Below are 23,458 nucleotides of genomic sequence, written 5' to 3' on the forward strand. Positions count from 1 at the left end.
GCAGGGGTGTTGTTGTGGGGATAAGCTGGAGGAGAATGATGTACGCTGCCTTGAGCCCTTTGTAGGAAAAAGGCAGGGTATAAATTGGAAGAAAAAAAAGCCCACCCCTGCTCTAGGGCCGTAGCGGTGTAGCTTCTTGCCGCCCTGCGCCTGTTGCCACCGGCACCAGGAGAGCAAGGGGGCTCGGCAGGACTCATTTGGAGAATGTTCACGCTGCTGCCGCTCCCCCACTCCAAGTTCTAGGCTGCGATTTCCCTCCTGCCTGGACAACCCACCTTGTAATGTTGTACTAGGCAACCAGTTAGCTTGGGTGTGCACCGAATGTGTGTGCCCAGCATTGCACAGCCGGCACACAAGTTGTGTAGGGGGAAGGTATTCCCCGCAGTTTGGTGCTTTTATGCTAGAAGGCCAGGAAGAAGCCGTAAGTGCACAAATTTGGGCGTCGGAGAACCACCTCTTCCCATCCCAATGGTTCCTCTTAGGAATTAGCCAGGTTGCTGAATGCCAGGTCACCCCGTTGGCCCATCTAGCCTAGTTTTGTGCTCCTCAAGCAGAACAAGCCCTTTCCCAGCACCTGCTCCCTAATTGTTCAACACTTTCCCAGGGACTGCAGGCCTGGCCCACAAATGAAGAGCCCCTGGGGGGCTTGCACCCCTCGCCTTCCCAGGAGAACCACTGCGAGGGCGAAGGCCACTGAAGCTCCGTGGATCGGCCACAAAAGCAGCTGCTGCAGAGCGCTCCTTCCGCCCTCCCCTGCCTGAAGGGCCCCCGCAAGCCGCTTGACCACGGAACCGGCTGCCTGCACTTCGCTCTTGCTCGTCTTCCTCCTAGCCCCTTCTCCTCCTCGGCGTGTTTTCTCAATTGCAAGCCTGAGGCTGCTTTATTCTCCATCTCTGAATGCTCCAGGGGACATTTCTTGGCTGAAGAGTGGGGTGCAAACAACAGGTAAAACTGGAGATGTTTTGGATCCCCAAAAAAGCAAAAGCGACTCTCTGCCACGGACTCAGGGCCTGGCCTGCCCATTCATGCACAGGCTGGCAGTCCTTGTCCCCGGAGCAGAGCTCCTGAGTCGGGGACCCTCCGCAGGTTTCCAGGGGCCACAGCCAGCATGGCCACGGCTCGGCAGCTCTGGAAGCTGTGGCTCCAAGCAACTGAAGGGCACTGGATTGAGGACAGGGCTTCAAGATACGGACATGTTTTGGACCAGACTAGAGTATCCAGAAGAAATCGACACCATTTGCATGCAGGCACCTCTAGAATTTGCAACCTTCATTTCTGTGGGGTGAAGGGAAACTGAACTGGCAGATGTGCACAGCTGCATTCCAAATCTGCATCTTCAAACCCTCCCTTTTAACATTCCCACCCTTCTAGAACTACTCTTTATCCATAGAGATTGGAAACTTGCTTGAAATAAAAGTTGAGACTCTTCGGATGCTAAATTCCACAGCCCTGCATAGAATCCAGTGTATAATCCGAAAGGACAAGCCATTTCATGTACACGGTCCCACATTTTATTAATCTTTGCCTTGTGCTCCATCAGGATTCTTTAAAAAAGGAGAAGCAGCTGTTTTAAGCAAAAAGGGATTTGGGGATTGCAGGGGAGTTAGATCATGGCAAATGTGACATTGGAGAGGGTGACGTCTCCCATAATGGACAGCCGGGTGATCTGGTTTAGCTCCTTTATGCGATGGTTATACTGCAACAGGTGAGCGTCGTTGACCGCCACCTTCAATTGATCCTGTTCACACAGAATGAGGATCTGCAAAAGGATTAGATGTGGAATATTTTGAAAATACTGGAAACAATGGGGGCCAATAGAAAAATTAGTTTTATTATGTGCCTTGTTTGATACCTGCATAGACTGTGGAATGTGTTTTTTTTTGTGCGCATTTTGTATAATTTTTTTAAAAATAAAAAGACGCCAGGAGCACTTGTGCCAATAGGTGGCCAACGCCCAAATCACATCACACACTTCCATAAAAGAGCCAACTTCTGCTTAGTCCCACGACTAAGCTGCTATCACTGCCGAAAAAAGATCACTTTGCACATTCTTCAGAGCCTAGCCCAGGAGTCGGCAACCTTTAACACTGAAAGAGCCATTTGGACCCGTTTCCCACAGAAAAGAAAACACCGGGAGCCGCAGAACCCTTTTGACATCTAAAATGAGGATAACACTGCATATATCGTTTTTTACCTTAATGCTATGTATATCTTCATTATGATTTAGCTGCAGCTCTTGTTCAGTCACTAAAAACTGTTATTTTTAATCTTACATTATAAACTAGTAGAACTCCTTTCATATATTTTGACTAGGAGAACAGCTTCCTGCAGAGTCAAAGTCCATGCTAAAGGGCTGCATACATTAAACAGCAAACCCCGTAAGTTCGTCAGCAGTAAAAGCGAATGAATCTACCCACGTATCATTAAACGTTTGGTTTTCTTCAGAAACTTTTCTTCAATTTATCCATGGTTGGCCTATGGGAGGAGGGGGGAGTCACAGATACAGGTGTGTTTAGTGACTGATTAGCAGATAAACAGTCAAGTGCTGTGAATTGTGACAGGTCCCAATTTAACATTCAGCTTTTAACGTTCAGATGAAGGAGATTACATTGGGACAAAGAGAATCTTTTCAGCAGTAACATGAGCCTGCAGGAAGCTTGTTTAGCAGAGGAATGTACTTATCTAGCTGATTTGCCTAACTAGCTAGCAGCTGCTGCCTTCCTCAGTGGAGCTTCGAGCAGATCAGCGGCTGTGCCGGCAGGTGCGTGCTTTGAGCGACGGAGCCGCAGCAGAGGGGTTCAAGAGCCACGTGCGGCTCCGGAGCCACAGGTTGCCGACCCCTGGCCTAGGCTGAATCTAAAAAGTTGCACATCCAACACAGTTGTAGAGCAGGAAGTTGGGAGAAGGTTGCGACATTCTGCCCTGCAACTTGACTCCAACCTTCCCGTTCATTTTCACATGCATTCATTAATAGATACTGCTTATATTTTAAAATATCTATAAGCACTGAATAAATTTTACACTCATTTTACACCACGCATCTAAGCCACAAAAACCTACGTCTTAATAAAATGTGCTGGTCCCGAGGGTACCACAAAACTGTTTGTTCTATCTGATGCCAGACTGATGTTTTCGCACAGGGAGAGCTTTGATGCAGTCACGGTTATGAATGCAGTGCCAGATACAGGGTGCTGTAAACAGGAATTTTAATGTATGTGTATCTGCACCAAATCTCATGTCAAAGCACTCATTTCAGAGGGTAAAACTCAAAGGATAGCGTCTCACACTAAGTATTGGATGTATAAGTATTTTTCCCTTGCTAAGTGTTAAATTTCACTGGAGAAGATAATGCTATGAAATATCGCAGGCAGAAGGGGAAGGCCAGATCGGAGAAGGATCAACTCCAGAAAGGAAGCCCAACCCGGGAGTTTCCAAGAGCTGAGCGGAGCTGTTCAGTGCCAGATAATTTGGAGGGCACCCATTCTCAGGGTTGGCCCCGAGTTGGAGGCAACTTGATGGCACATAATAATAAAGTGGGCGCTGCTCTTCCTAGGAACACCTGATTGGCCACTGTGAGAAAGGATGCTGAGGTCTGGTACCCAGCAGGGCTCTTTTTAGGTTCTTGCTATTAAGAGTCCTGGAGGAAGACCTGGGACAAGGTTCACTTGACTCGAGAAGTAGCCAATGGAACGGCAGATGCGCCTCTCTAGGTCTGCCTGCCCCAGTCTTATGCCTTCCAGACTCATTTGGACTGCAATACCCAGAATTCCCAGTCAATGGTCTTGCTGGATGGGAATTGTGGGAGCTGTGGTCCAAATGCCTCTGAAGGCCACCAGGTTGGAGAACGCTGCTCTTGGTGTTGAACGGAGGAGGGCCATCTCTGCGGTGGCGCCCCAACTATGGAATGCGCTCCCCAGAGAGGTCTGCCTGGCGCCATCATTATATGCTTTTTGGCGCCAGGTTAAGACCTATTTAGTTAATCAATATTTTAATATGTTTTAATATCAAATTTTATTATTGTATGTTATTAATTTGCAGCCAGAGTGTTAGCTGTCCAGAGATGTTAGTAATGGACGGCATACAAATTTTATAAATAAACAAACAAACAAACACGGAGGTCTGCAGTTTAATGAAACACAAGCGGGCAGGCATTTTCACTGACTTGGAGTTATATTGGAGTTGCCACCCTGAGACACAGTGGAGAGAGGGATATAAAAGCTATTAAAAAATTAAAATACTTGGTTTTCTTTATCCCACAGTGTAGTACCACTGGCAAAATGGATTTCCCCTCCCCTCCAGCAGGCTTCTCAGGGGACCCCCTGGAGTAGATACGGGGTACATGGGTGGGAAAGAAGGGAAGGGAAGTTCTTGTGTAATGAGTGGGAGCCACTGGCGTAATTTTGTATGCAGCCCTTTGATCGGCCCGCGAACCCAAAGGCCAGATTCCACCCGAGGAACCTTGAGGGGCAGAGCTGTGCTCCACTGGTGGGTGGAGCCAAAAGCAAGGAGGTGGGGCCTAAAGCCAGCCTATTTTAGCCTGACACTTCTACTGCTAGCAATAACCTTAGGAGAGACCTTCGGCTCTTGGAATGGGGCAACGCTGCACAGACCCCAAAAGCCACCGAACCACCGCAGTGAAATTGCTCCAGCAATGTTTGCAGAAACAGCGTGCGGCCGAAACTTCCCCAAGACTCACCTTGAAGGGTTTGCCGGCCTCAAAGGGGAACCAGGGGGCCGTCCGCTCCTCCTTCCCCCAGGTATTCTGAAGCATCGTGTTGCAGACAATCACTTTCCGGCCGTCCTCATTGAATCGCGGGTTGAAGTGGAAGGCAATGTCATTGCCCTTCTTCAAGTCCACTTGAAATCTGCAAGGGCAGACAAGACGTCCCGATATGCCAGAGGAATGTTGCAATGTTTGAATGCAGGGAGGGTCATTTAAGTTAAGCTCATTACGAATGCACGTCAAGGGTGTTCTGACATCACTGCCTCGGTTCTGTAAGCCCAGAAAGTCACTGGCCTGCTGTAACCATGGATAAAATGAAGCATGCTACAAATAATCCTTGTTTAAAGTACTCGGAGGAGAGATTGAAACAACTGGGCACGTTTAGTCTGAGAAGAGAAGACTTGAGGGGGAATAGGACAGCCGTCTTTGATACTTGAAAGGCTGTCACGAAGAGGAAGGCCAGGATCTCGTCTTGGTCATCCCAGAGGGCAGATCATGGAATAATGACCTCAAGTTACAGAAACCCAGATTCCAGTTAGATATTGGGGAACACTTCCTGACAGCTGGAGCAATACAACAACAGAACCTGTGACCTAGGGAGGTGGCGGGCTCTCCCATGCTGGAGGCATTCAAGATGCGGCCGGACAGCCTCCGAAAGGGATGGTTTAACCAGGAGGCCTGCCCTGAGCAGAGGGTTGGACCCGATGGCCCTCTGGCCCCTTCCAGCTCTCCTCTTCTGTAATGCTAAGTTCTGAAACTTGATTGTATCATGATTCTATCCCACCATTTTTTCTTCAAGAAACAAGAGGTGCCTTACAAAAGCCCTCCAGCCCCTTTCCATTTTATCTTCACAACAACCCTGCAGGGTAGATTCATTTAAGTGCACATGTCTTGGCCCAAAGTCTCTCACTGAACTTCATGCCAAGCAGCCAAGTCCATCTTTCTAACCACTACACCACACTGGTTCTCTCTATAATGCACATTTTTAAAGGTTTTTTTTCTACATGGTTCTGCTAGCAGGGGTTAGCCAGTGTGACAGAAAGCTGTAACAACCATAACAATCATCCCAGTGGATTGGAGCAACTTGAGCGGTTATTAACATGCATGTGGGTCGTTACCACCCAGAGCGCCCCGTACTGGACTATAGGTTGCAGTAATAGAAGTTTTAAAAATAAAGAACTAAGTCCTATTTAGGTTGTCTGAAAGCCAGGCTGTGATTAAAGGGTCTGGCAAAAAGGACCATTAAAAACCTTGAGATCTAGGAAGAGATTTTAATACCTGTCTGGGTGCAGCTGGCCTGTTCCTTAACCAATTCCAGGACACCTCCAATGAGCAAGGAGGGGCTTGCTTCTTATTCCTCTCCCCATCTGACTCTACCTGGGCACTTCGATCCATACCAGAGTGCCACTTCCAAGGGAGGGTTTACATCCGTATATGCCCAGCCGCCCCCTGAGATCAGCGGGAGAGGCCCTCCTCCGGGAGCCCTCAGTGAAGGAAATTAGGAGGGTGGTTACTCGGAGGAGGGCTTTCTCTGCGGTGGCGCCTAAGTTATAGAACGCGCTCCCCAGAGAGGTCCGCCTGGCGCCGTCGTTATTTGTTTTTCGGCACCAGGCGAAGACCTTTTTATTTAAGCAGCATTTTAAATGTTAATACTATTTGAATTTTATTTGGCCAGGATGGCTTATTTTATTCTAATGTATATATTTTAATTGTTATTGTTTTAATTTATTGTGTACTTTATTCTATGCTGTGAGCTGCCCCGAGATTTCGGCAAGGGGCGGCATAGAAATGTTTTAATAAAAATTAAAAAAAAATAAAATACAGGGCGGCAACAAGACAAAGGGTTTTCTCCCTAGTGGCCCTCCAGTTATGGAAGGAACTCCCCACTGAGGCTGACTCAGGGCCAATACGGTCAGGTTAGGACTGTTCCCTGCTCCCGGGCATATGATGCGACGTGTGAGCTGTTTAACTAGCGTTCACTGAAATTGCTTTACCTGTTGGAGCACTGAGGGAGTAACATTCCGGTATACTATTTTATTGTAACTCTGTTTGAACATTTATTGCTATTATGGCACCTTTACAATGAATTGGTGAGAGCGCTTCAGCAACGGCATAAAGCCAAGAGGAAAGCAGAGCAAAGCAGGGTGGGGAACAGGGGAAGGGCCAGGTGTGATCCAACCCGCAGGCGGCCACAAAGGCGGAAAACCTAGCGCTCCGAGACTTACTTGTTTGGCCTCGCGTTCACTGTCCCAGCTACGGTGATCATCAAGCGAGGCACAAGGCCAGCCTGGAGTGGAATGTCGCAAGGGACTTTCTACAAAAGGAAACAGAAGATCTGCGTGAGAGTCAAACTAAATAAAAATGAGGCAAAGCACCTTGCCGGCACCAACTGCCGGGCCAATTAGCGCAAGCGACAAGAAGTCCAGAGCCTTAGATTTGACTTTGGAACCTTCTGTGGCTGCTATCTTCTGACCACCCTTTCCTGTTGGCATCATCCAGCCCCATAATCATTAGGGCACGCGTGAGGGTCCCCCATTCTCCCCCCCCCCTTCACAATCCCTTTACTCCACACTCCTCCAGGGGCCAAATTTCATTCCAGCAAAGCCCCCGGAGGCTGGATTGCCATGGTGGATGGGGCAAAGTATGAACAAAGCCGGTCAGTTTTAGTTTAAACCTCTCAAGACCAGTATCAACGCCTTCTTTCCTTGCCAATGGGACACTGCACAAAAGCTAAAAAAACCTACCAAATGGTTAGCAGTCAGAGGGAGGGGCGTGGCCATCTAAGAAACTCCAGGAGCCCAGATTGGGTCCACCAATCTGGGCTTCCCAGACCCGGCACCACACCGATTTCTGCCTGGCTTGTACCTACTTCAACTCTCCCCTCAAAGATGTAGGTTTCACTGCCCTCAGTGCATTTCAACCAAGTCAGAAATCGGCATTTATTTGGGTCTAACTGAATGTAGCTTTCGGTGGCCACCCGGGGCTAATGTGACGCCGTGGCAAAATGCATCCGATTGCCCTTGTTTCCTCCAGCTGCTACTGCTTGCTGAGTGGGCAAAAGCGTTTGCTTCCACAGTGAGATCCTGGGGTTCCTAGCGAACAAACAGGAACGGGGGTACAGACACAAATTGCTCACCGGAGCAGTCACAGGGCCGCCAGATGGAGGTCCGAATCCAGGCCCGCTCGGCTGTGGTGCGCTCGGCTGAGCTCCACCGCCACTCGGGGGGTGCCCAGGTGCCGGATACATTCCAGAAGCACCTGGTGGAACCATGCCCGGGGCGCTGGGGAAGCCACCTGGCGCTGGCGGGCCTCCCGGGTATCCCGCAGGTGCTGGCGGGGCTCCGGGGAATCCCGCAGGTGCTGTCGGGGCTCCGGGGAATCCCGCAGGTGCTGTCGGGGCTCCGGGATACAAGCCTGGGAATGCGGCCGGATAGCCGGGGAACGCCCCGGGCTGGTTTCCCCAAGCAGCAGGCGGTGCATTTGGGTTCGGGTTGTTGGGCCCGGAAAGGGCATCGGAGAGCTGTTGGGGAAGGCAAGAGAACTTCAGCACCTTTCCAGAGTTTTCCACTCACATGTTAGCACTGCTTAGGTGGGAGCCCTTTTTTGCTGAAATCACAGGTGCAGGAGCTGGAGAGTGAAAAACAGATGGAAGCAAAACAGGGGTGCATGCAAAACCCGGCACTGGAGGAGAGCTTTGCAAGGACCCTGGACTGACAGAAAGGCATACAAGTGAGCTCTGGACCAGATCAAGCCGGAACTTAGCCTGGAAGCAAGAATGACCAAACCGTAATACTTTGGGCACACGAGCAAGCAAAACTTCTGGAGAAGACCATCATGTTAGGGAAAGCAGAAGGCAGAAGAGATGGATGGATTCGGTCAAGAGAGCTGCAGCCTTGAATTTAGAAGAGCTGAGCAGGGCTGTCGAGAACAGGCTATTTCGGGGGACTCTCCTGCGCAGGGTCACCACGAAGTCGGAGACAACGTGATGGTCCGTAAGCAGTCCCACCACCACGTGGGTGGAGCGCTCTTGCTTCTCCGAGGCGGCCGTTCGCAGTATGGATTTCACCGAGAGTTCCTCCGCACCGCTCGCTCCGTCAGTGGCACCTCTGCCACGTTACAAGGGACACGAATCCTTTTCGGAAGGTGGCCTTAAAAAGCGCCACCGCTTAAGAAACAGGCGACTCACCGAAAAGCCGTCAGACATCCTCCTGAAAGAAAATGGAAAGCAGAGAAGATCAGCACTGCAGTCTGTTTCGGATGCGAAGCAGCTGGTCCCAGACCTTGGCAGAAGCCCAAGGCAAGCAAGAGAATCAAAACAGCGTAACGGAAGAGTTCGGGACTCCCATTTTTACTTGGGGGGGGGAGGGCGGAAGAGCACAGCTGTGATCCTCAAGCTGCTCAGAAGGTCGCTCCAAACTTCGGCTGACTCTTAGGCTAGCCTACCCCGCAAGGTTGTTGTGAGGAGTAACTATAAGTACACAGTTCTGGGTGGCTTGGGAAAAGAGCAAAGGTAAAGGTGTGGATGTACCCAACTATATATATATATATATATATATAAAATATGGAGAGCTTATATGTCGCCCCATTCGCATAAGCCTTGGGGAGGCTTCCAAACCATAAATAAATATAATCAATACATTTATTTATTTATTTATTTATTTATTTATTTTATTTATTTAGGGAACTTCTATGCCGCCCCATTTGCCGAAGCCTCGGGGCGGCTCACAAACATAAATAAATAACATCCTATAAAACAATATAATTCAACAGTATAAATTAAGTCACCCTGGTCAAAGAATAAAATAAATAAATAATATTAGCAATTAAAATAAATTCACAATTCTAACAATTCAATTAGAGTAAATTACATAAAATATTGGAGACATCCTGGCAAAAAATAGTTAAAATCAATAAATAAAAGTAACAATTAAAACAATTAAAATGACATTTGAATAAAAAGGTCTTGGCCTGATGCCGAAAAGCAAATGACGGCGGCGCCAGGCAGACCTCTCCGGGCTGTCCTAGTTCAAACATGCTGCTAAGCTTAAACCTCCATTTAAACCTATTCTCCAAGGCAGAGTCCCAGAAAACCAGCCCTGTAAGCTTCAGATTGCCCTGTTTAAGGAAAATGAATTTTAGGACAGGAGCCTGAATGCCAACAGCGCAGCCTGGAGATCCCCAGAGAGGTCAGCCTGGCGCCGTCGTTATTTGTTTTTCAGCACCAGGCTAAGACCTTTTTATTTAAAACTTATTTTAATTGTTAAATTATTTAATTAATAGGATTTTAAATTTTTAGCAGAGAATGCAGCAGGGGTTTTTTAACGATTTTTTAAAAAATTGTTGTATTGTTATTATTTATGTATTTATGTATTCTTTGTGAGCCGCCCCGAGGCTTTGTTGAGATGGGGCGGCATAGAAATGTTTTAAATAAATAAAAATAAAATCTGCAGGGCACTGGTATCCAGCAGATGCAGGTTGGGGGAAAGGCTTACTGCTGGGTGATCTCAAGCACACTCTGGAGCAGCAGACCCCAAGAGTGGCCTGCGGGGCTGACAGAGCACAGAGCGGACTGGAACATTTTATTTATCGTTTATTGCATTTTAATACCACTCCTATAGCCCTCCAGGACACTCTGGGCGGTGAACAAGCCGAACAAATATATAACACTATGAAGAGCAACCATAAAATGTATCCAACAAAAATTCATGCAATAAAATAGAATAACAAGAAGCGCTAACAGATAACTGCAACAGTCAGTAAAATTTCCTCAGGTAGAACAATGATAAAACGATAATTAAATATCCTAAGATATTAAGTAAGCAGTTCTTACATGTCTGGAGAATAGGACAGTCTTTGCCTGGCAACAGAAAGGCAGTAATGCGGGTGCCAGACATATTTCTCTGGGGAGGATGTTCCACAGGTGGGGCGCAACCACCAAGAAGGCCATTCTCCTGTTTGCCCCCCCCCCACACACCTCTTTAGGGGGCGGCTCCCTCAGAAAGATCCCAGTGGTCAGGTGGGAACAGGTGGGAACAGGTGGGAGCAGGCGTTCCTTCAAGTGCCCTGTGCTCTTTACTGATGCAGCATCGACTGGGTGTCTGTGCAGCGGATCACCACCTGTGCGGTGCTGGCTAGAGGATCCTGGGAAATGTAGTCCAATGTCAGGTGTAGCAGAACCCGGGCAAACGTTTTTAATTAATGGGGATGCTGACCCCCCCCCTCTCCTTGTTCCCACAGTGGCTTAAGGGGGGAAGCGGTTTTCCCAGCAATCTCTCCTTCCCTGTTCTAATGCAGAATAATTTGATCTGGTTTCAGCTGGAAAGAGCGATGAAGGCCGTAAGCCTTAGGGAAGATCCACTCGGGGTGGAAATGAAGGCAGCAGAGAATTGATGCGTGGACCGTTTCTGCCGCCCCTTCGGGCACGACTGCAAGACCGGTCACAATGAGCCTCTGCAGCCCAACAATCCTCTCTGTAGGACCCATCTGGAAGTTGGCAGGATGGGGAAAATGCTTTGGAGCACAAGATTAAATCAGTCCCCGTTTCCACACAACGGGCTCAACCGGAAGGACGCAGGGGAGCTTCATAGGGTGGACTGGTAGCCCAGTGAACTTTCCCAGTGTGCAAAAGTCAGGATAGTCTTCTGAAGCCATGGCAAAGCTGTGGAGACTTCTGGCTGTTAGGGCAAGCGCCAGGGACCACGGCCTTGTGGCCGCCGTCCCCAGAAATTCTGAGAAAAAGGGCCGGCTTTGGGGTGAGAACAAAACCTCCCCACAGCAGCTTTCCTCTTTGCTTGTCTCCTGGGTGCACTTGCCGCTTCTGAAATGGGGAAACCAGGATTTTATAAACGCCATGGCAGGAGGCAGTTGTCCTCTGCAGCCATATTGCATTCGATAAACGATAAACCATCTTTATGAGTAGTTTGGTTTCTTCCTACATTTCCTTGAATCTAAAGTGAGGCTGGCTGGACCAGGACTGCAGGTTAAAACACTTCCAAGGAGCTGGGTGTAGGAAGAGCGCGCCTGTGAGTTAGAGAGACAGTTCAACAGAGAGCTTTTGCGAGTCATTGCATTGGCCTGTGCAAACAAAAAACTGCTCCAGATTGGCAGTTTGCCGCCAGCACTCAGTAACGAACTGCTCTGTAGCACTAAATTTAATTTGCAAGCTAAGTTTAGCACCTCCAGCAGCTCGCACAAGCCGAAAGACTTGAATTCACCTTGCAAAAACACTGTACTTCATTGTTTTGCCCTGGCCAACTTCAACAGCGCCCTTCCTGGCCCCCGTTTTAGTTTCTACCCTCAGCACTGCACGGAACAGCGTGTCACTCAGGGCCATGTGCTGCCCAGGTGGCCTGCATTTATTTCTTCGCTTGCTTGCTTGCTTGATGGCATCTCCGTCACAGCAAAAGATCCCTCCTTCCACAAGCTTGGGCAGGCATTTTGCTTACTGCATATCCTACTGCAAGAAGGTGGGAGACGGGGAGGTGGGGAAACACCCCAGAGATGGTTGCGCAAAGAGGCTCCGCTGTGCCTCGCTGGCTTTTACAGCTTTTTGCGTTTCATCAGGAGCATCCCTGAAAAGACCCAGACACAAAATGCTCAGACTGTTGCTTTAGATATGTGCTGAAAGTTTGTGTGTCTCGAAAGGAGACTGTCTCCACAGTCCCCCATGTTGGTTAAAAAGTGGTGTACAGCCAGGGAAGAGGTGGGCTTTTGATTTCAGAAAGACAGTCTCCAGGAGGAAGATTCAACACGGCCCTGTGAGGAGGGACTGAGGAGACTGGGCATGCTCAGCCTTGAGGAGAGGAGAGGAGAGGAGACTGAGGGGGGACACGGTATCCCTCTACAAGGACCCCGAAGACTGTCGCAAAGAGGAAGGCCAAGATCTCTTCTTGCTGATGCCAGAGTGCAGGACACGGAAGAATCAGTTCAAGTTGTGGCAACCCAGATTCAGGTTGGACATCAGGAAAAGCTTCCTCGCTGCCAGAGCAATACGGCAGTGGGACTGCCTGGAGAGGTGGGGGGCTCTCCCACACTGGAGACATTCAGAAAGAAACTGGGCAGCCATCTGGATGGGATGGTGTAACGTGGTGTCCTGCAACAGCAGGGGGTGGACTTGATGGCCTTCATGGACCCTTCCAACTCTATGCTTCTAACTGGCAGGGCGCAGGTGGGGAGGAAGCAGCTGGGAGCAAAAAGAGCGCCATCCCAGGGACATCAGACACAAAGTCTGCACGTTCATTTCATCATCTGCCCCTGGATGGCAGGGAGGCAGAGCTGACGGGTGTTCTGCCATGAGAACCCAGTCCTTTATCCCCCACAAACCAGCCACCCGGAGAACCCATGGGCTGTTGTGGGGGTTCTGGTGTCCACAGTGGGTCATCACAGCATCTGAACACAGAGGACTGGGCCTATCACGGGTATCGGGGACTCGCTGCAGAGCCGCACAGCAAAAGCAGCAAAACACACTTGCGGGAGTTTCCGAACAACCAGCAGTGCCAGCCTCAGCCCCCAAAGTTCCCAAGTGACACTTGGGGGGCTGCTGGAACTGGCTTCCCCCACGCCCCACCGCAAGCCCAAACTAGGAATAGAGCATGGACGCCCGATTTGGAAGTAGGCTGGTCTGAGCGTAAGGAACCACGGCCTTTCCAGCGTGCTGCCAACTAATTCTCTCCTAAATTTTATGCACATGGTGTTGACTCATCCTGGAATAAACTGAGGAGCCGTCCAGGAACATATTTTGGTTTCCTTCACACAGAGACGTTTTGTGGAGAGAGTTCAGGGCAGTGCAGGATATTAGAGGCCCTGATGGAAAACCACGAGCTCGGTCGAAAGCTGCGGGGGGGGGGGGGGGCGCGCCGGCTGCCCCTGCCCGCGCCTTCAGAGAAATAGCAAGCGCTTCCTCTGTCGGACAAAACACGCCCGGCGGTTGTGCAAGACCTCGGGAGAGCAGAGGTGAGTCATGGCTCCGCAAGCCCATCGCTCCCTGCGAGGCCTCACCAACTCTGCCAAGGCTTCCTCGTGAATGGGAACGTTTCTGCCATACAGGAGAAGCTGGCCTTTGCCCACCGGGCACAGATGATGGGCACTGTAGTCTGACATATTTGGAGGTGCTGCATTGGAAACCGTGCTGCGTTATCATAATGGAAAATGCTAGAAACGCAACGAAATGGACGGGACTTTTTAAACGCATGTCATAGACATGTGACAAAACGTTTAAAATTTGGGGAAAGACACATGTGGAAGTCGGGAATTTTATTTATGTTATTTATGTTGTATTTTATTTATTTATTTATTTGTTTATTTATTTAAACATTTTTATGCCGCCCCATTCGCCGAAGCCTCGGGGCGGCTTACAACACTAAGTTAAAATAATTACAATATAAATCAAAAATATAAACATTAAATTAAAAATACAAAAATACAGTATAAAATAAGCCACCCTGGCCAGATAAAATCCAATAATACTAACAGTTAAAATGCCGCTTGAATAAAAAGGTCTTAGCCTGGCGCCGAAAAACAAGTAACGACGGCGCCAGGCGGACCTCTCTGGGGAGCGCATTCCGTAGATTGGGCGCCACTGCAGAGAAAGCCCTCCTCCGGATGCTCACCCTCCTAATTTCTTTCACAGAGGGTTCCTGGAGGAGGGCCTCCCCCACCGATCTCAAGGGGCGACTGGGCATATATGGACATATATATTTTACATTGTAAGCCGTCCTGAGGCTATTTTGCGAATAGGACGGCATATAAATATTTAAATAAATAAATAAGTGCAGAAAATTCTCAACATTAGAGCCCGGGAGGCCTCTTCTGACTCGCTCTGTTTCTATGTTTCTAAGAATATGCTACTGAGTATTATACCAGAGATTCTTCCAAAAAGTATGCTAGAGTTAATTAAATACATGATAACAGCAGCAAGAGTTACAATTACATCAAAGTGGAAAGCAGAAGACTGTCCAGCTACTGAAGATTGGAAAAATAAGCAAGCTGAATATGTAACAATGGCTAAATTAACCAATTATATAAATAGAAGACCTGCAAATGAATTTAAAGAAAAATGGGAAGACTTTATTATGTGCAATTTAACTAATATTTAAGAAAACAGAATTTGTAAAAGTATTATTAGAGATCTGTACTTCATGCTAAACTTATGGCATTATTTATAATAGCTTTGATAATTTAGATTAATCTGTGATTGAAACTTAATTGAGATGTGACTGATTTAACTGTGGATAGAAGAGAAAGAAATAATTTATTTTCATGAACAGATGTTAGATGGTGAAATTGTATGTTATATTTTTAATATCCCTTGGTATCTTTTCCCTTCATATACCGTATTTTTCGCTCTATAAGACGCACTTTTCCCCCCTCAAAAGGGGAAATGTCTGTGCATCTTATAGAGCGAATGTGTGTGTGCAGTAAGTCTGTCAGATGTGCAGCCCATGGGGAAGTGATGGGGAATGTGCCTGTGATGATGTGCCCATTTGATTCAGAATATTTTTTCTTGTTTTCCTCCTCTAAAAACTAGGTGCGTCTTATGGTCAGGTGCGTCTTATAGAGCGAAAAATAGGGTATCCCTTCTTATTTGCATTTTCTTTCTTTTATGTGAAAAAAACACAAAAGAATTGTCTTCAGCAGGGTTATTCTTGTGACCACCAAACTGGGAAAGCGGGGGCACAGAGACACCCAGCAAGCCTCCGACGAGGGGCCCCTCCATCGTCTTTCCCAACTCCATCCAAATCCTACGCTTTCCGCAGTTGTTGTTGTTAGTTGCAAAGTCGTGTCCGACCCATCGCAACCCCATGGACAGCATCCCTCCAGGCCTTCCTGTCCTCCACCATCACCCGGAGTCCACTCAAGCTCACGCCAACTGCTTCAGTGACTCCATCCAGCCACCTCCCCTTCTTTTGCCCTCGATCCTTCCCAGCATTAGGCTCTTCTCCAGGGAGTCCTTCCTTCTCATTAGGTGGCCAAAGCATTTGAGTTTCATCTTCAGGATCTGGCCGTCTAAAGAGCAGTCAGGGTTGATCTCCTCTAGGACTGACCAGTTTGATCGCCTTGCGGTCCAAGGGACTCGCAGGAGTCTCCTCCAGCACCGCAATTCAAAGGCCTCAATCCTTCGGCGCTCAGCCTTCCTTATGGTCTGGCTTTCACAGCCATACATTGCAACTGGGAAAACCGTAGCCTTGACTAGACGCACTTTCCTCAGTACATTGTTCAATGTCTCTTTTCCCTTATTCTTAAGGAGTCACCAAGATCTGAGTCAGACACACCTGGCTCATTGCTGCCCGAGGGCCTCTTGACACAACTGCCCACCCAGGAGTCTAAAGTAGAGCAGGTGTCACCAAGCCCATCCAGGCGGCTTCCAACCCCGACGCAGAGCATGCAACGGGCCCCGGGTTCTCCGTCCCCGGGCTCACCCAGCATCTCCAGGAAAAAAGAGCCTGGGACAACGGGAAAACTCGGCCAGCCACAGGAGAGCAGCTCCAACTGCCCTCATCCAGTCCACCGCTGAGTCCAGGCCCTGATCCAGGCCTTGCACAGCCGACTCAGGTGTCACGGGGGACACAGGTGCAGAGAACAGTGGCTCAGCTGCTGTCCCGTGTTATTCCTTCGGAGGAGGGGGCCTTTTTGCCACTGGGCTGGGTTTAAGGGTTGATTTCCAGGACAGGATACCTGGGGAGCATCTTCGCCCTCACCAACCTGCCCAGTCATCACAGGGATGCTCCTGGCGGTTCTGCATATTCAGGTGCGTTCAACAAAGGCCACCTGGAGAAACGCAGGGGGGGGGGAGGGGGATGGGACGACAGACTCCCTTCCTTTGAGCACAGTCTAAAGTCCAGGCCAGTGATCTCCACTGATCTCTAGCGAGTTGTCTGTCTCCAGCTATTGCCTAAAGGTTGTTTTAAGTCATCACCAAATACAAGCATCATCATCTCTTGGAAATGTACAAGGGATGTCTTAAGATCTTTGGTTCAGGATTTTTAAAACACATTTGCCTTTTTTTTTAAAAGGCAAAGCTGAGACTGTCTGACTTTGGACGCATCAGGAGAAGACCAGTCTCCCTGGAGAAGGCCACCATGCCAGAGAAAGCTGAAGGCAGACGAAGCAGAAGAGGAAGAAGAAATGGATCAACCTTGAGCTTGGAATTGCTGAGAGGGGGTGTCACGGACAGGATGTTTTGGAGGGCAGGACGCTTTCATTCGTGGCGCTGCTGTAAGTTGGAGACGACTGATGTGGAAGCGGCACTTCTGAATGGGATCTCCAGGTGCTTGTCAACAGCAGGCTGAACATGAGCCAGCCGTGTGATGCGGCGGCCAAGAGGGCCAACATCAACCTTGGATGTCTAGCCAGAGGCGCGATTTCCAGATCTAGGGAGGTGATGATTCTGCTCTACATGACTCTGGTGCACCCACAACTGGAGTAACCGTGTCCAGTTCTGGGCTCCACATTCCAAGAGAGCCATAGCAAGGTTGGAATCAGTTCAGTGGAAGGTCATAAGGATGGTAGGCAGATTTGGGACGGGGAGGGGGTGCCATGAGATGAGACTGAGTGAGCGGCATCTTTCCAGCCTGGAGAAGAGACTCAGAGGAGATCTTATAGGGACATACAGGTATGTGACAGTGGAGGGTCATGACCTGTTCTCCCCTGCAGAGGAAGGCAGGACACGCTGCAACGGAGCAAAGCTCAGGGAGCCAAGGTTCCATTTGGATGCCAGGAAGCACTTCCTGACAGTCAGGACCCCGAGGGTGTGGAATGGGCTTTCAGGGGAGGTGGCTCAGGCCCCATCGATGAGGGTGTTCAAAGAAAGATTGGACATCACATGAGTGGAGCTGGCTTGGCTAGATGGGTCAGACTAGATGGCCAGACCCCTTCTGCCTTTCTATGTTTCTAACAAACTGGAGTGCCTTCAAAGAGAAAGCACTTAAATTCAAACATTCCCTTGATGTCTCGCTCGAACCGTTTATGGTTGTTACTCATGTTTTAGCGATTTGCAGCAGGGCTGGGCAACTTGTGACCTTCCAGATGTTTTTACCCACAACTCCTCTCATACCTCATCACTTGTGCTGATAGAACTGAAGCCCAAAACATCTGGAAAGCTACAAGTGGCTGATTTTCGTGGACAGCTGTTTACCTGGTCAAAATGTTTTCTGCTTGGGTTTCTGTAAAGCCATTTTAAAAGGCTGTTTACAACAGAAGTCTTGTTGGTGCGGCTGAGCTGCGTAATTCTTTACGGTCACAGGATCTAGGTTACCAGGCACAGAACGAGACTCTCAGAAACCCAGTCAAGGATTCAAATACTACGATTGTGAAGTTGAACAGAAAGCCCATTCAGCACTGGAGCGAAACAAGAACTTTCATACCAAACATTCCAAAGCCACTGGTCTGTAAAACCGCAATAAATATAATTGTCCACCAGCCAATTCTAAACTAGCACAACAGGACTGGGTTGTTCTGGTTTTTATTTCTGACAGGGTTTTGTTTGAAACTTTTAGTTTCACATCAACTTTTTAAAATTTGCACGCTTTCAGAAAACCAGCCCATGGGGTCTCCACCCTGATTTGACACTTCACCAGCCGAGCCCTCACCACTGGGAATTAGTTGTGCTTACTCAGTGGTAAAAAAGGCACTTCTTATGTGGTCAGAATCATTATCTTATATTATTCTTCCATGTCTCTTAAGTTAGCATGGCACTAAGTACAGAAAACTGCTAATGCACAAGAAAAAGATAACCAGCCCATGAAAGCAACTCTGAGATTGATTTGTTTTTTTAAGAGAAGGGGAGTAAACCCCAGCTTTTAGAAGGTAAGAATTTGGGGCAATCAGCTGCCTGTGAAAGTCCCCAAGGAGGAGAGAGATGCAAAACCACACACCCATGTTTTGAATGTTTGACCCCTGGCAACTGTTGAAATGTCTGGTGTGACTTGCTGCGGAGTTGCCTTACGTTAAAAAAGGAAGGTAACACAACATTCGGGTGGAGAAGGAGAAAGTGCAGACTAGAGCCAGCTTAGAAGAAGTTCACGTCTACTTTTTAAATTGCAGCTTTTACACTCATGGGAAGAAGGCTGAACTGCTTATTATTATTATTATTATTATTATTATTATTATTATTATTATTATTATTATAACATTTCTATGCCGCCCCTTGCTGAAGCCTTGGGGCAGCTTACAACACAATAAAATACATTGAAATACAATAGAACATAATAAATTACTACTAAATACAAAAATACAAAAAATACACTGAGATACAAGCATAATAATATAAAATTAAAATTAACAGTATAAAATAAGTAAATAAAGAATATAGGAGGAGAAAGGAGAAGGAAGAAGAAGTTGCCCTGGCCAGATCATATGTTTTAACAATTGAAATGATGTTTAAATAAAAAGGTCTTTACCTGGCGCCGAAAAACCAGTAACGATGGTGCCAGGCGGACCTCTTTGGGGAGTGAATTCCATAGGTTGGGCGCCACCGCAGAGAAAGCCCTCCTCCGAGTACCTACCCTCCTAATTTCCTTCACGGAGGGCTCCCGGAGAAGGGCCTCTCCCGCAGATCTCAAGGGGCGGTCGGGCATATACAGACGTAAGCGCTCGTTCAGGTAACCAGGTCCCAAGCCGTTTAGGGCTTTATAGGTCATAACCAACACCTTGAATTGGGCCCGGGCTTCAATGGGCAGCCAGTGAAGCTGACGGAGGACTGGAGTCATGTGAGCACAACGCCCCGTCCCCGTCAGCAACCTGGCAGCTCTATTTTGCACCTGTCTGTCAAGCTGGGTGCCGGAGTGCACATGAGCAGAGACACAGCGCATGGTGCCTCTCTTCCATCCCAGAAAGCACACATGCTGAGAGAAAAGGGAGGGAATTAGAGACAGGAGCCAAGAGGATTAAAAAAAGCGGGATATAAATCTAATAAATAAGTGAATGAATGAATGAATGAATGAATGAATGAATGAATGAATGAACCCTCTCTGCTGCCCCCTAGTGTCAGAACCATGCAAAGCTACTGGAGATAATTAGACAAATGGCTCTTTAGAAGCCTCATTAAAGCAAATGGCTCAGAAGAACTTCTTTGCCACCGGAGCAGCTCAGTTCTGCCCAGGAGATGATGGAGCTTCAGATATGATTTCTCCCCTTGCAACATGCACTGATATACTAGTTGGACCCTTACTGACCCCCCAGGGAGGACAGGAGAGAGCGCAAGTCATTCCAGCGCAATCAGGAAGGTCGATTTTTACAAAGAGTAGAGACCACGGGTGGAAAAGACCCTCCCGCGGTCCTGAGAGAGGCAGTTCGTTTTCTTGTCCAAGATCAATGTCAAGATCAATTGAGATCCACCCTCAAGGGAATCAGGGAAGAGGAGGAGTTCTCAGAGCAGCAAAGGGAAGTACGGGAGCTGGACGAGCCACACCGAGCCGAGGCAGAAAGGAGGGCAACGGAAAACAAAGTCGAGGAAACTCCCTGGAAAGGGGGGAACTAGAAGACCTTCTGCACCGGTGGAAGCGTGGCACTCTTGAACGGCTTCAGGGACTAGAGAGCTGCCTGCGGGAAAAGGACTGCGGAACGCCCCGTGCAAAGGGTAGCCATCCTGACCGGCTCCCAGTCAGCAGAGCAGAGGCAACGAAACCGGGGAACTGGTCCGAGGAACTCATCTGGAGTTCTGTGCCCTGTTCTGGGCTCCGCACTTGAAGAAAGATGCAGGCAAGCCAGAAGGGGTTTAGCGAGGGTGACCCGGGGACTGGGGACGAGGCCCTATGAGGAGGGGCTGAAAGAACTGGGCATGTTTAGCCTCATGAAGAGAAGACTGAGGGGGATGGGAGAGCACCCCTGAAAGGCTATCAGAGAGAGAAGGACAGGGTCTCTTCTCGATCCTCCAAGAGTCCAGAACATGGAATAATGGACTCAAGTTCCAGGAAGCCAGATTCTGGCTGGACACCAGGAAAAACGTCCTGTTGGAGCAGTGCAGCGATGGGACCCGTGACCTAGGGAGCCTGTCAAGGCGGAAACGGACAGCCATCTGGCCAGGGCGGTTTAGCGGGGAGTCCGGGCCAGACCCAAAGGCCCTCTGGCCCCTTCCAACTCTGCTGTTCTAGGATTCTGTGATCCTTTGTGCCTGAGGAGATGCCCTCATCCCTCTAATTCTAGAAGAATGGAAAGAAAGCTGATCTCTCCGAATGTATTTTATCTTTTATCTTTGGGAACAAGATCCAGCCTGCTGGGGACAAGCCCAAACCTGTGAGCAAAGCAGCTTTCACTGAATCGAAAACAGGACGGCTAATCCTTAGCTGGTATCACCCCTCATAAAAACTCAAATAGTCAACAAAAGCCGATCCCTGGCCTTCCGGGGGCTCAAGACAGGAATTCACTCTTTGTTTTCAGCAAACTTGCTATTCCCCGGCATTCACTAACTGCTTCTGCCAAAGCATCCAGTCCGCCTCACCCGCCAGTCCACGGCACCCCCAACTCATGCAAGCCTTCCTCACATGCAGTGCTGACTCCTCATGCTGAAAATCAAGTGATGAGAGGCTGGGTGGCATCTAGTCACAGCAGCCTGTGGAAGTGCATCTGAACATGTGCAGAATGCTTCCCCGTCTCCTAGATGCAGGACCACAATATCTGATAGAACACTGAGCTCTGTCTATGTACTGTGCTTATCGAGCAAGGCCTTCCTCAAAAAACGGAATCTTTTCCTTTGGGATCTTCTCAGGGTTGACCCCTCATGTTTGGAATTATCCCCTTTCTGGTACCATCACTTATCCTTTCGGCATCAGGTTAAGACTTTCGGCTCCTCGCAAACATTTGCCAACATGCAGCGAGGTTTTAATCAGGCCTTGATTTTTTTCTTGTCAATCGTTTCAGATCATTTCCAGATAAGCAAGCCCCTCTGCTTTTACAAATGTATTACTAGCTTTTTAGTCTTTCTAAACTGCCCAGAGGTACAGAAACGTGAGAGCTGAAATGAAGCGAGTGGCGCTCAATTGTGAGTGCAGGAGAAGAGCATTGCCGGTGAGGGAGGGGCTGCGGGCAGCTCAGCTGCATTCAGAGGTTGGGGAGAGGTTGGGGTCACGACCACCGACTGTCAGTCAGGAGCTGGGCTTCCCCTTATCCATTCCAACGCACCGACAGTCGCTCTGCAAAAGGGCGCTTCATTTCCAATTCGCAGCTAGCAAATTACTACAGCCACTGAAAGAGACGTCTCTGAGCATGAACAAAGGATTCATTGCACCCTTGGCAACTACTTCCAAGAACCCTCTTTTTCAGTAACCTGGACCACATCTCTGCGTGTGCCCCTCTGGAGAAGCACCGGCCCCCTGGATCCTTGGAGGCCCCAAACTGGGCAGCCCTTCTAGCCCATCATGGGGTCAGGGGCCGGACGAGGCTCCTCTTCACCCTCCCCTAAGTCCCCGCTCCCTGGCATGTCCAACCCCTGCCAGGTCCCCGGGCACCTGGAGACGGCAGCCGTCTCCGCCTTCCCGAGGGCGTCCCGGTGTCCGTGCCAACCTTCGCACCCGTACTGGGCGCCACCCTGGCCCAGGAGGGCCCGCCGCCCCTTCCCGTCCCAGCGCCACCCCGCCGGACACAAGCGGGCCTGGGCTTGGCTAGACGGGCCGGGGGCCAGCAAACGCCCGGGGCGACCGTCCGGGCTCCCTCGCAGCGGCTGGCCCGGGGGCACGAGCCCCCGCAGGGCCGAGGCAGGAAGGGACGCGCGCGAGGGCTGGGCAGACCCGGGCCAAGCCAGCGGCTCGCTGCCTCTGGCGCCGTTTGCGGGCCCTCTGGCTGCGGGGGCGGCCCACCCCGGGCCCCGGGCCGCCGCCGCCGCGCAGCAGGAGCGCTCCCGTGCCCCGGCCGCCCGCTCCCTCGGAGCGGCCGGGGCTGCCCTGCCGGGGCGCACGAGCAGCCGCCCCCGCGCTCGCCCTGCCCGAGCAGCCGGCGCGCTGAGCCCAGCAGGCCCCACAGCTCCCCGGTGCCCCGCGCGCACAGGAGCGGCCCCCGGGTCTCTCCCACGCTCGCGTCGGCGGTGGAGGCTCCCTGGGGCAGAGACCTGCCGGCGGCCCCCGCCCCCTTCCCCCGCTCCGCCTCGGGGCGACCCCGGGCGCGCCTCCGCTTCCCTTCGCCCCTCCTCTGAGGATCCGCGCCCCGCTGGCGCGCCGGGTCAGGGCGGCCACCCCCGCCGTAACCCGCGGCGCAGGGCGGGCGCACGGCGGCCTGGGGGGGCCCTCGCCCGGCAGGGCGCTCCCTCTCCGAGCAGACACGTGTCGGGGGGCAGAGGGACCCCGCCCCGCTGCATCGGGGGCGCTCCAGCCTGCGGGGCCGCGGGGCCGGTTTTGGAGAGGTTTGGGGCAGCGTCCCGTCCCGTTCCGCCCGCCCCCCCCCCCCAGAAAGGGAGCCCCGCGACAGACGGCGCCCCCGGCCCAGCCCGGCCCACTTACCCGGCTGGGTCCCGTGGAGCCTCGCTCTCTCTGGGCGGTGGCGGCGGCCCGGGCGCGACGCTCCTATTTACGCAGCGAGCGACGCCCTTCCCGGGACGGGACGGGACGGGACCGCCCCGTCCGCTCGCAGCGCCGCGGTGGCTCCGGCCGGGGAGCAGGGGCGCCCCGGCCTGCGCCCGCCGCTTGCGGCAAAGCGCCCGGCTGGGTCCAGGCGTCTCTGGCAGGTAGATGCTCCACAGGTGCAGCCCCTCTCTTCGTGGGAGGCGAGGCTTTGCCAGTTGGATCTCTGCCTCCCAGGCTGTTTATTTCG

At 50.5% G+C, this 23,458-nt stretch overlaps 1 protein-coding gene across 1 annotated transcript; it reads right to left on the bottom strand.

Annotated features, from left to right (window-relative positions):
• Positions 1 to 1,488: 1,488 nt before the first annotated feature.
• LGALS3 (galectin 3) lies at positions 1,489 to 23,231 on the bottom strand. Its single transcript, XM_044436800.1, has 6 exons — positions 23,149 to 23,231; positions 8,910 to 8,931; positions 7,860 to 8,243; positions 6,949 to 7,037; positions 4,697 to 4,865; positions 1,489 to 1,759 (listed from the first exon to the last, which is right to left on the bottom strand). The coding sequence occupies exons 2-6, from the start codon at positions 8,925 to 8,927 to the stop codon at positions 1,604 to 1,606; spliced, it is 816 nt and encodes a 271-aa protein (XP_044292735.1). The 5' UTR covers positions 8,928 to 8,931; positions 23,149 to 23,231; the 3' UTR covers positions 1,489 to 1,603.
• Between the last annotated feature and the right edge of the window lie 227 nt (positions 23,232 to 23,458).

Source organism: Varanus komodoensis, unplaced genomic scaffold, assembly GCF_004798865.1.
Source record: "Varanus komodoensis strain SLA01 unplaced genomic scaffold, ASM479886v1 scaffold3, whole genome shotgun sequence".
In the NCBI taxonomy this organism is placed as follows: Eukaryota; Metazoa; Chordata; class Lepidosauria; order Squamata; family Varanidae; genus Varanus; species Varanus komodoensis.

Coding starts and splice junctions, on each gene's coding strand:
- LGALS3 (XM_044436800.1), bottom strand. Junction 7,038..7,859: donor GCGGCCCTGTGACTGCTCCG/GTGAGCAATTTG, acceptor TTCCTTTTGTAG/AAAGTCCCTTGCGACATTCC. Junction 1,760..4,696: donor AGGCCGGCAAACCCTTCAAG/GTGAGTCTTGGG, acceptor ATCCTTTTGCAG/ATCCTCATTCTGTGTGAACA.